Source organism: Argentina silus, assembly GCF_951799395.1.
Source record: "Argentina silus genome assembly, chromosome: 14".
Classification (NCBI taxonomy): Eukaryota; Metazoa; Chordata; class Actinopteri; order Argentiniformes; family Argentinidae; genus Argentina; species Argentina silus.
In genome coordinates this window covers 2,853,103-2,866,112 of record NC_139668.1, presented here as the reverse complement: position 1 = coordinate 2,866,112, position 13,010 = coordinate 2,853,103, and the positions used below count along the sequence as shown (strand labels likewise).

At 40.4% G+C, this 13,010-nt stretch overlaps 1 protein-coding gene across 1 annotated transcript in view; it reads right to left on the bottom strand.

Moving 5' to 3' along the window:
- Positions 1-12,646, bottom strand: part of LOC310815269 (zinc finger protein GLI2-like) — a 64,829-nt gene extending 52,183 nt beyond the window's left edge. Inside the window, exons 1-2 of the mRNA XM_083685005.1 lie at positions 12,543-12,646; positions 3,253-3,372 (exon numbers count right to left, since the gene is read on the bottom strand). Coding sequence (XP_083541131.1) covers positions 3,253-3,364 — 112 coding nt within the window. The 5' untranslated portion in view covers positions 3,365-3,372; positions 12,543-12,646. The remainder of the gene's footprint in view (positions 1-3,252; positions 3,373-12,542) is intronic.
- Between the last annotated feature and the right edge of the window lie 364 nt (positions 12,647-13,010).

The window sequence follows — 13,010 nt, the reverse complement described above, 5'->3', positions numbered from 1 at the left end:
TTCACTTATCTGTGTCTGGCAACAGGAATAATAATGCATATTACTGTGATAAGTAATTGCTCTGTCTTGGCATGGTGGCAGACAGCTGAGGTTTTAGCACTAGCGCGGTACACAATAAGCCAGTTCTCTCACATGCTATTGGACAACACAGGACTGGGCTGGTGCAGGGACTGAGAGTGCATGGCGCTTATTTAGATTACAATATGGTGACACTTTATCCTTAAGTGATAGGACAGAGGAGTTATGGAGAGGGGATGCAGGTTCAAAACTACGATATTACAGTTGTACTCTTGAATACTAATTGGTGGTAATGATGGTAATGATAATGAAAATGATAATATGTAAAACAAGTCAGATAAGAAAGCCATAAGGATGATTATATCAAATCTTTTTTAAAATTTTTTTATTCAACCTTTATTCATCTGGGAAGTCTTTCCAAAATGTGAAATAGTAATTTAGATTGACATTACCGGGTGGTCATTTTGAAATGACTACCTAATTAGCTTTTTACTCTCCTCATTACAGCATTCCCAAGCTCTCTCTCTATGTTGCATGTAATACCAGGATTTAAATAAAGGATATTAATATGAACTAGAATTCACTTGCATTCATTGTTCACAAGATCACGTTAATCTGCTGCACAACGTTCTGACCGGGCTATTCTTCCTGATTTATTCTCTTTATCAAAGACCAGCTGCTTCCCTGGGCAGTGTTGGGCACCGAACACGCAGACTGCTGTTCTGCCCATGTAGAGGAACGCCCAGCATCATGTAATGTTTTCCAGCTATACAGCCAGGGGTACTCACTCAGAGCACCCAGACCAGGAACCCAGCCCTGCCTCTGGGCTAGCAGGCAGCCTCAGCCTCAGCCTCACCCTCAGCCTCAGCACAGCGATGGCGTAGGACAGCGGAAGGCAGGAGGTGGCACAGGGGGGCCCCATGCCTGGTAATCAGAGCTACTCTCCAGGCCCCCCCAGGCCCCCTTTGAAAGTTGAATCAACCTTCTTTAAAGCTCCTCTCAGAGGGTTTATCCACAGAAGACGATTGGCCAAATGAAGGCCTTCACCACAGAGAATATTCAAACATATGACCAGAGCATGTGTGTGTGTGTGTGTGTGTGTGTGTGTGTGTGTGTGTGTGTGTGTGTGTGTGTGTGCGGGTGTGTGTGTGAATTGGTTCCATTGAGTAAGATTAAATTAGAGGGCTGATCACATTAAGAGATTATGATTTCAAGTCCACAGACGATCAAATGTTTTCTTCATTAACCAAGGCTCAGGTCTGAAACATATTCCTCCACAACAAAAAAATCCATTGTGCAGGCTTCTTATTAAAACCATATTAAAAAGTTCAGTGCCACTAAGATGATTTCAGTAATTGTAGATAAATAAAAAAAAAGCTAGAAATAAAATGACCAGTCGTGAAACTTGACATCAATTAACTAATATTGGTGAAGTCTGAAGTAAAGGATTACAACACTATAAATTTGTTCAGATTTAGTACATGTTCTACAGTGCATGCATGTTTTGTTATTTTTACAGTGTATGTCAAAAAATATTTTCTCATCAACAATTAATCACCATTTCTTTATCATGGCAGGCCACCAAGCCCTTCATTAAATAGTAAAAATGTCACAAAATCACAAGTTGTATTAGCATTTCAAAGGTAGCCTTCAATCTGCATCTTTGTCAATCTCTGAAGGAGCATGTCGTCCACCACCCTACCAGCCATTTTTAGTAATTTATTACTTTTATACTCTGGAGGTAAGAACAAGGTCTTTCAATCTCATTATAGCAGGCTTTCATCATGCATTCACTGACATCTTTAAAACATGCATTCTGTCTGTGTCTCTCCTAAGCTATGGACACACTTAAATGCCATGTAAAAGTCAAAATATGGTAGTTATTAGTACCAGCACAAATATACTTAAAATTGCTTGTGCCAAAATTGCTTGTTGACAGCCAAATATTTTAATTGGTCAAATTAACTAATTAACTTTAGTCATGCTGTTACAGTAATGTTCTATGATTCAGTCTTGAGTAAATGAGAGAAAGAATTCTGGATCCAGTAAGCTGCAGCGACCTCTGGTAAGACCACTTGTAATGTAGTAGTAAAAGTGATGTAGAAAATGTAGCGAGGCTTTAATTGCCATGTGTGTACAGTATGTTAACATGTTAATCTCTCTGAAAATGCAAAAACAATAAACCTTGGTTAAAAAAAGAAAATGTAATGAGAATCCCTAACAGATAGAGAGCTCCGACATCACAGAATTACATCTAAAAAAAACAGTTACTTTTACTCTTTCTCCATTCAAAATGCCTCTCTATAATAAAAAAAAAAATCATACAGTTCTTGTTCCGCCAAAGGGACTACTGCACATTTCACAAGAGTATGAAAATGACTTAAGTTGACTATTTTTCTGGCATGATATCAGTGTTCAGGCAAAAATGCCCTATTTTCATCTTTGTTCTTTCTTTAACAATTAATGGATATTTCTTTATCATGGCAGGCCACCAAGCCCTTCATTAAACAGTAAAAATGTCACTAAATCACAAGTTGTATTAGCATTTCAAAGGTAGCCTTCAATCTGCATCTTTGTCAATCTCTGAAGGACCATGTCGTCCACCACCCTACCAGCCATTTTTAGTAATTTATTACTTTTATACTCTGGAGGTAAGAACAAGGTCTTTCAACGTCATTATAGCAGGCTTTCATCATGCATTCACTGACATCTTTAAAACATGCATTATATCTCTCTCTGTCTATCAGGGGGGCTGTGAAAGAAGAACGGTGCTACTCTTCATTAATTCCAACACAAACACCCATTTTACCTGCCCCTGCCCTTCTCTTCATATTAACCATTTAGCAGCAATTATGTAGCCAAATGGATCCAGGTTTCTGTCTTTATGTGAAGGTTCCCTGTCACAGAGGTGTTGTGAGATACCTGCTCAGTATTAATGATGCTCTTTTAGAGCCAGCTACATTACCATTCATATCAGTGCTCTACTGTAAGTCACCTCTGACTGCAGGTGCTTCTGGGTAGCCTTATCAGGGTGGAATAGAGCCAGGAGCATCTTCTCCCAAGACAGCATTTTATCTTTGAAATGTATATTTCATGTGCATGTTCTTACCCCTCTTGCCCTATCCTTCTCTGTTAGACGGTGGCTATTGCGATTGCGAATGTTTCCTTAAAGAAAAACTTGGAATTAGGGAGGGATTGTTTTTGGCTCTGAAAGATCATGGCAGTGTACAGTACCTCTCATCACTGCTGAAGGGGAGGGTTTTTTAGGGACGTCAATGAAGCCGTTCCCATCCATTTTGTCTTTTTTCTCGGTAGCAGTCAGTGAAGAAGTCTCCATGGTGGACATCAGGGACTCTGAGAGAAAGAGGATATGAGAGAAAGTGTTAATGTTGAAGCGGTGTTGTTCATAATACCACATACTGAATGCATGTTTAGATCCTCTAAAAAAATCCAGCTAAAAAACAGAGATGTTCTGATATGCCAGTGCATGAGGAGCTTTGTTCCTCGATCCCTAAAGAATTTGAGAGGATCTGTACAGTAATTGCATGAAATCTATGAAAGAGGTCTGACCAGGTGATCATCTCCATACCTGTTCCTGATACTCATCACTGAAGTTTGCGCTCTCATCAGAAACAAAGGCAATGCATAAAGGCACCCTCTGAGAACAGCAGGGAGTTTATCAGGTATTAATTATCTTCATTAATATTGTGTGAATTTAAATAAAGATCATGCTATCAAAGAGACGGAAGGACAATGAACAAAATAAAAGATTATACAAATAAATGTCTTCTGAAGAGCTCATAGTGAGACCAATTACTTACATTCTCATAACAACACCTTCGGTCTGGCTTTGATCTGTAGAAAACAACTATATGCATGTTTTTCCCTACAATTAAAAACATTGCTGTCACTTCAGTCTGAGCTGAGGGTATCCTAAACTATGAGAAGCAGCATGGCATCAATGGAGCCCGGCCCAGCCTGCCCTGTGGCGCTCACTAGCGCTCCATCAATGTGCTCAAACAGCCGTCTAAATGGAGGATGACTTGGCAGCTCCTAGTTTGTTTATCTTTGTTGAACCTACAAGATTATCCTTGTTGTAGAGCAAACATGTTGAAGTTTTGTCCTGAAAGGAAGCCTCATCCTGGTCTCCTTTCTTCCCGGAGACCCATGATTCATGGTTTGGTTTGCTCTCTAGCAGGGGGGCTTAGCATTGCATGTCATCAAAGTTTATTTGACTGTTGACCTTTTTATCATCAGTATTTGAACTGATTGTGTGGCTTGGTAAGAATAATACAACCTTATCTTCAAAGGCATTCTAAAAACACTCAAACTCTCGGGATGATGTAGCCTAGAGTATACAATATGATGAACTATGAATATGAATATGAACTTTGATGGTGCCTTTGTTTCAGTGGTCCAAGGTAACTTTTGTATTATTTGTTCCAAGGTTTTTAGGCACTGAATGCTATGCAATATGATGCTGTGAGACTGACCATCTTGTTCAATTGTGAAATATGAGCACATATATTCTATACATTTTTTCCAAGACTGAAGCCCTCCCTTTCACAACATGCTCGAGGAAAAAAGGATTCCTGGCCTGCCCAGCCTAGCCCAGCCCAGTCTAGCCCAGCCCAGTCCAGCCTGGATGTGTGTGTGACCCAGAGTCTAATGGGACACTACAGGTGTCAGACACCAAACTGACAGATGCCAACCAAAGTAAACAAATGACAGGGATCACGCTGCTCCTGTGGCCACCAAGGCTGTTACAGCCCTGGACTCTCAAGTCTCCCACCTCTTCCTATGTATTTCTATTTCACTCAATGGTGAGAAGCTAAATCTTTGACAGGCATTGATATTATTGTGCTCACCAATGCTAAATAATGAAATAAAATTATCTGACAAACCTGTGCAGACCTGATTGCAGCTGAAGGAGCTGTCTATTCAAGATGCTATTCTTTACACAAATGTGTTAGTAGCATTCTTGAGAGCCTATTTCATTTTCACGGACTGAGATTTCATTTTCACGGACTGAGCCACAAACCCTAGAGTGAACCAGTCAAATAGGCCTGACTGGGACTTTGGAAATGGTTACACCAGTTTACTGCCACTTGAACAGGGCAGGGCAAGGCCTGACAGGCAGTTTTGTCTGCTGTCTTTATTGCTGTGATGTCACTGTGAGAGACAGTCTAGCAGGTGTGGTGGGGGGCCCCAACATTTTTCTAGCTTAGAGCACCAAAATACTGTAGGTTGAGCCGGCTGGGTATAATGAGCTGTTACTTCCCATTGTCGACTGTCATTACCTTTAAGGGGTCACACAATGACTAATTTAAGCATGATAACTAACAATGCAAGGCTTACAGAAAAGTTATTTATGAGAACAACAACTCCTGAAACCACTTTCCTATTCAGTCCAGTCTTAGTGTTGAAATCAATTCATGTTTGTTTTAGCACCTCATCCTTTCACTGACGTCTCCCCACTACTGTTCAACAGCTCTGCTTTCAGGAGCACTGAGAGGAATGCAAACAGATATCAAAGAGCTTTCTTGTTTGAAGACCAACAGACTACCCCTGGTTCTTTTTTCACTCTTAGCTATTGCTATTTTGTACAGGTACGTATGCCCCCTGTGTCTGCAACCCCACCCCTCTAGACCTAGATACAAAATAATGATTTCACAGAAAGATGGATTACTGCTCTCACACTGTTAACCCTTTGCATCTTTTACAAATAATTTTTTGTATATTACTTATTACTTATCTATGGTATAAATGTGATGTAATTGTATGCCAATAAACAAATAATATATCAACATACATCTGGAATGTTACAATAGGTTAACAAAACATGGTATTATCTAACAAAATGGCTCCTCATACACTGAACGTCAGCCATGTATTGCGTCACTGACTTGCGTGTCAGTGGCCTTTATACATGCTGTCTACGAATTTAGCCCATTACTCAGGGACAGGTTGACCTACTGCACTTATGAATCATCATCAAATACTTCTGGTCAATACTGTTTAATTTGAGGATGGAAAACCACCTGGGTAAGAGAACCAGTGAGTGATTCATTTAACAGTGAGTCAATTAACCCAGTGTCCAGTCTGTTTCCTGTGTATGAGAATGTCAGAATTAATTCAGTCATCAAACATAGCTGGACTTACCTACTGCATAAGATTTAACCACTGTTGTGAGACCAATGTAGACTTTATTGCCATTAGTACTCTATTCATTAGCTATTCATTCTACAGTATGAGTAGAAATGCTTCATCAGCTAATAGCATGAGATCACACATGTTGTAATTGTACAGACTTTGACTATACACACACCGCTCTCTGGTATCACATGTTTAATGAGCAACAAGGATACCTGGGTGTATCTCAGAGTTATTCTGACATGTATGTATTATTCTTGTGAAAAGGCCCTGAGACCTAGAATTCAAAAGGCCTGCAGTGAGGGGGTATTCCCTGTGTCAGGGAAATTAATGTATCTGTGTTCCAGGTGCACTCTGCGTACCCGTGTGCAGTTTGGCTCATCACAGAGTATTACTTACAGCATCCCACAAACCATCACCCTGAATTATTACACCACCACCTGTCAGCCAAACAAATGAGTCTGACTGAACTCTGAAAGGTCACAGTGCACTATAGTAAAACCACAGTCAGTTCCTCCACTCAGCCTCTTTGCCTTGGACTGAAGGCACTTTCTGGAATTTATGGTTAGGCCTACATGTATTCTCTTTTGAAAAATAGTAAACCTATAAAAAGCAGACACTAGTTTAAAATAAACACAAATGCAGCTTTGAGAGATGAGAGATGACTTGTAGTGCAGTTCAAATGCAATCCATTATGTTTGGTCTGATCTTATCTTGCACTAGCATGACAAAGTGGTTCAGTCATTAGAATAGTGTATACACTGTGGTTGAGAGCCTCTATGACAACATGGAAGAACTATAGAAATGTCAGAGTGTTGCTGAGGGCCAGTTTGTGACAGAAGGGGGTCTGGGGTGTTGGACAGGGGCGGAGAGGCAAAAGGAGGCCTGTGGTTCAGATCACACCCGCTGCCTGTAAGTGTAATATCCGGTGGGTTATCTCCTCAGGTTCTGCCAATGCCTAACAGATGTGCAGCTTCCAGCCCAAACTGAAGTTCACAGGAGAAATCCCCTACTGGAGAACTTATCCTGTCCTTCTGACTCAGCTTGCAGAATGATTGCCTCTTATATGCCAAATTGGATTAGGAGACAGGGAGGGAAGCTCTTCTCTAAACACGGAACATGACTGCTATCACGAGGACTACACCCTTCATCACCCAGACAGTGTAGAGTGGGCAGTGACTGCTGGGTATCAACACCATGATCCAGAGGCCAAATGGTGTTAAAACATCGAAACACTCGGTCTCTATCCGTTCGTATGTAGCTTTATCGCTAAAACCACTGGGACAATTTTGAAACTTGTGTGAATGATGTGTCATGCCATACAGATGCTGCATTTACAGAATTGCACTAATTGGCCCAATTTTGCGAAACTTGGGTGGATGATGCGTCTTGCCATAGAGGTCTGTTGTTAGGAGTTTCAAGGTGACACTGATTCATCTCGTGAAGGAAAATTGAAAGGTTGTTATCACTAAAAACGTGGTGGTAATAGGGTACAAAGAGGAGACTACAACCCAGACTGAAACTTTTGGCCAACTTTTTTTTTCTTCAAATAATACTGTCAAATCCGTGGACTGCCTTCAAATAAATGCAAAGCTATAAGAAGCAACTGATAATTAATCAAATAAGCACTACACGTTCCGGTAACTTTTCAGCCATACATTTGAATAACTGTCACCAATTCAGATGAGGGGTGCTACATCACCCCTCATCAACATCTTTACTGTACACTTTTTTTCCTAGGGTTTGACTCATCCACACAGATGCCTTTGGTTGAGACCATCTTACTCCGGTATGTGATTTGTTCTGTGAGTTCCTAAGACCATCTTTATGCTGCTTTACTGTCTGACGTATGTTGCATGTCATACAGTATTTGACAGTTGAGGGTCTAAATGGGTGAGCAAACATCAACATTATCAGCACCATGATCTCCCCGTTTAGCCCTACATTAACCTCTTCATCAAGCTCCTGCTTAGAGGAAGCGGCAGCCATGGGGAAACACACCAGCCGGAGAGATTTCTTCAAACGGCCGTGGGGCCTGGCTGTAAACCATTCTCTGCTCCAGCAGCCACAGCTGTCAAACAGCAGCAGAGCAGGGCTCACCTGAAAGGCAGTACTAATGGGCTCTGACATGGTGAAAAGTCCAACAAGGCTCTGCTGCAGCGTTAGGAGGCACGATGGTCCCCAGGATGAAGACCGCACTGCCTCTGACAGTCCTTCTCTTCCACAGGGAGTGGCAGGCCTCCACAGGGCCTCAACCAGGTCCTGACCCCGAGCCTGATTGTGGGAGTGCTGGTGGGGAGGAGAGGGATTGATTGCTAAAGGATAACACATGGCTGCTTGAATACCACATGTAAGAAGGCTCGTCCTCCGGTCTGTCAGTTAGGAATTTGTGGCTTGGCCGAGTTTCAATGCTTTTCAGTTTCATCACTGGTGTTATGGATCTAATGAAGAACATACCTCTACAGACAAGCTTTCGGTTGCTTTCTTTGTGGCTGTTGAACGCTGTTGAACGAGTTACCAAATCTTGTGTTAGCTGCCTTAATAGCTAAATTATGAGAGCGTTTCTTTGTAGAAAAACACTGTGCCAAAGTTCACTGGTTCACTGGCACTAGTCACTAATAATATAAAAAAAACGGTTGGTGCTTGCGTACACTTCTTTTTACTGCATGAGATATTTCTACTACTGATATCATACACTCACTCCCAGTAGCTGTCAAAAGAGTCAGAAAGGATCATCGGGTTATAGCGTCCCTTCAGGAATTAATTAACTGATGAATCAAAGCCAAGCCACTGGAACTATGGGTACACACTACACACCATATTTTATGCTAAGGAGAGCAGCAGCACAGGCCCCTAGTGGCCCCTGGACCTTTGATTTCTAATGTCTCGTAGTGTGTGTGATGTCCTTGCATGAAATGAACCTCTGTTTTCATCATGTGAAATGTGCGTTATAGCTGGTCTTCTCTGTCCAATGTGGTTACTTCTATCATCTGTGATCCATCCTTAAATTAAGAAGCGGCACTATCTGGTACAGAGTAATACAATAAGTTGACCACTACATACAGTACACTATATTTCACCAGTGAGAATCTGCAGAGCATAATTCATATTTATGTGTGTGTGCACAGGTGTGTGTGTGTGTGTGTGTGTGTGTGTGTGTGTGTGTGTGTGTGTGTGAGAGAGAGAGAGAGAGAGAGAGAGAGAAAGAGAGCAAGAAAAGCAGAGATGATAGAGAGGCAGTGTAACGGTTCAAAGTGAAGACTGAGTTGTGTTTGACACTGTGTGTGAGTGTTGACATCTGTGACTGCTCCTACAGAGATCTTAGATAGCACCTAATGTTTATGTTAGGTAAGGAAGTGAAATAAACTTAAAGCCTGTAAATCTCTCTTAAGAGCAAGTGTGTCTTGCTTAGAATTACTTATGATGCAAGACACTTGTCCTATAATACAAGATCTATATTGTCTTTTTTTTAATAAAACAAAATATGAATAACTGAAGTCATGTTCAAGTGTGTTCACTGAAACAGTGCTCTAGTGTATAAATACTGTATACTTCAACTGATTACAGTGCAGTTGTGCAATGCAGAATAAAATGATGCTAATTTGTAGCTAAAAATCTCCAAAAAAGGTTGTTTTGAGCGGAGGCAGAGGTGGTGATGATGAATATAACATTAGTGCCTTTTTCCCAGCCAAGCCAGACACTAGACACAGGCAAGCTGGAGGGGTGAGTAATACCCTTTTCATGACGGTGAAAAATCAGAGGATTAACACACAGTTCAAATCTCTCGCCAAAGTTTTTCCTAGAAATTTGGGGAGGACAACGTTTACACACCCTGACAAAACCACTGAATAATCTACGACCAGCTGCCATTGTCCTGTCATACTTCTCTCTCCTCAACAACCTATCTTCAGACTCCTGAGCACAGGACACACTGTACACTATAAACACATGATGAACTGTACATTCACACTGTAGTTTGATGTTGAAGTGGTATTTAAAACACTGGATCCATACAGGATACACAGAAATCCAATCATGTTTGCAAAAGATTACAAGCTAACCTGGAAACACACCAAATCAACAATCAGTGCCTAACATAATCCATAAAGACTGTACCTGTCATCAGAGAGGTGTGGGTTGAGAGTGGATATAGTGGCATCTACTACAGAGACAGTTACAGTTCATGCCGCATATGTGGATAGAGCCCTGATAGGCGCAGACACAGCCTCCAGGGGGGACCTGCTATGGTGAGGTGGCTCTCTGAGCAAACAACAACATCAGTGCTCTGGTGGGGATGGCAGCAGTTACAGGTCTCTGAGAGAGAGGGAGAGGAGGGTTGCAATGCGGTTCGGTTTGATTGTAAGGCTTGGACATCTGATAAAAAAATCCAGTAGGACTATGGAGAACAGTATTTGGCCATATGGCTAAAGTGTCTGACAGTATCTTAAATAACCACGATGAATATCAACCCAAAGAAAATATGTATAATGATTTTAATAAAAATTCCACTAAAATGGGAGAATCATATTCATATCTATCCGCAATTTCCTTTCAAATAGGCAAATAGACATGGTGTCATTCGACAGCAAGATTTGTGCTGAGTTATCTACAGTATCAGTCATGAACACCTTGTTAATTCTGGCAATAAAGGCTAATTTAAAAAAAAACAACCTCAAACTAACCACTGGAAATGTGTTTTTTTTTATGTTTAAATGTATCTAAAGTAAAACTTAGTCTGATTGGACAATGAACATATAGCCTTGATTATATGGCATATGGTGTCAGCCAAGCTGTCACTCTGAGCTGGAGGTATTTCTTCTCTCAGGACAAACCCACAAGAACCACTTTCTATGCCAGATATCTTAATTGGTCCAGTGTTCTTGTTTGTGAGATACAAGACTTTTGAGTAGTCTCAGGGGGCAGTTTTACTCACTTTCATTTACATTTCTCCTGTTCAGCTCCTTCCTGCATGCCAGACTCCACTGGCATCGCAGTTTTTCAAGCACTTAGAAAAAGCCCCCATTTTTCAGTATTTGGTTCCTTCAATTTTCCACAGATCTCTAGAGAAGAAAAAGCTAAATCAATAAAGGGCGACTGGAGCGGGACGTGTGAAAATGGCTGCAGAATGGCGCTTGGTGAGATGACATTCCCATCACAGGTCTCAGAGGTTGATGATCGGAACCCCAGCCTGCTTGAATAATCTGAAAGGCCCATCATTTCTTTACATCTTTTCACTCTCTGCTCCCTGACTGCTGGAACTCTTCATTTTGCACAATGGAAAATGCACTAAAACTTTTTTCTAATGCAAATGAACACAACCGGCCATTCACGTAAAAAAAACAAAAAAAAAACACACCAACTCTGTTTTGGATTTGGGGGATAAGAGTGGTCACATTTAAATGTTTCTTTGCTCCTTTTTATCATGTTCTTAATTGTGCACATCTCAGTACAGTGTATTTCAGAGGAATGCTTATCTCTCTATAAACATTCACCACAAGCTAATTAACAATGAAGAGAAGATAAAAGTATTGGTAAATGCCTCGGCTTATGCCTCATGTTTGGAATTTTAAAAACAACACAATTGGGAAACAAATTGTATTCAGTTTCAGATAAAAGTGTGAGGTGATATGGCTGTCAAACTGACAGCAAGTTTCTGATAGTAGCAAGTTAACTTTCATCTCATTCCATACATGTCTGTTCAATATAGGAGGGCAGCTTTCATTCAAGAGAACTCAAATGAGAAATAATAATGTAATTAACATTATAAGTGTGTACTATTGAGTGTATAAGTATACCCAAAGTAGGCCTACAGTATAACTCCACTGATTATGATTGGTGTTAATACATGGCTTTAAAATAAATTTCTTCTACTCATTTGCAGGATAGTGGCAAACATTTAGCCACAATAAACTATTTAATCAATGAAATCTACTTTTCTAATATCAATAAACATGCCAATAGCGCATCATCTGATCTGATAAAGCCCATGATATATGCTTTGTATAAACATCAAGAGAGCAATTGTATGATACGAAATAAAGTTTAGCACCAATTAGAGCGCATCTTAAATGTGTCAAAATATTTGAAAAGCCAATGTCAAGTCAATTGAGAGCGCACATAATGGAAATATTCAAGGAATTCCAAGGGAACAGTTATAGGTGCAATTGACAATTGTTTTAAATTGCACCTTGTTTAACTTTATTTATGTCAATACTACACATTTATTTCAAAACAATGAATTGCTACATTCTGTTATAACATCTAAAGTAAATATTTAAAATAGATTACTATAAATAATAGTCCCACCTCTAAAAAAATGATTTCTAATAGTGTGCTGTTATTGACATCACATGCATGTTCAATGTACCTACCTCACTGGTGATGAGTGTCAGTCAGTGGTGTTCTGTGACCAACTCACGAACTCTCAATTGAGTTTGTCCAATATCTGCGATTCTCAACGCGATAGAAGATTGCCGTTAAATCGAACTTTCTCGGTCAAAAAGTAAGAAATAACAAATCCCTTCCAACGTATTAAGGAAATCCATCTAAGGTCTAGGCAAAGAAACACTTTAAAACACTACAGTAAGTTCTTCTTCCACTCTCGGGGATCATTCATAAAGTTCAGCAGAGTTTCTGCGTCTGTTCAATTTCTGCAATCCATCATAGAGAAGCTAATGAAAACTTTTTTTAAAAATCTACACTTCCCTTCAAAGAAAGCATTGCAGATCTGCAAACTTTTCAAGTGGTAGCATTGGGGTCGAGTCAAAAACCCAGTTTAATTTAACGCTGTTTCTACAGACGTGTGGTAGCCTATTGAGACTCGAGGCTGATCTGTTTTC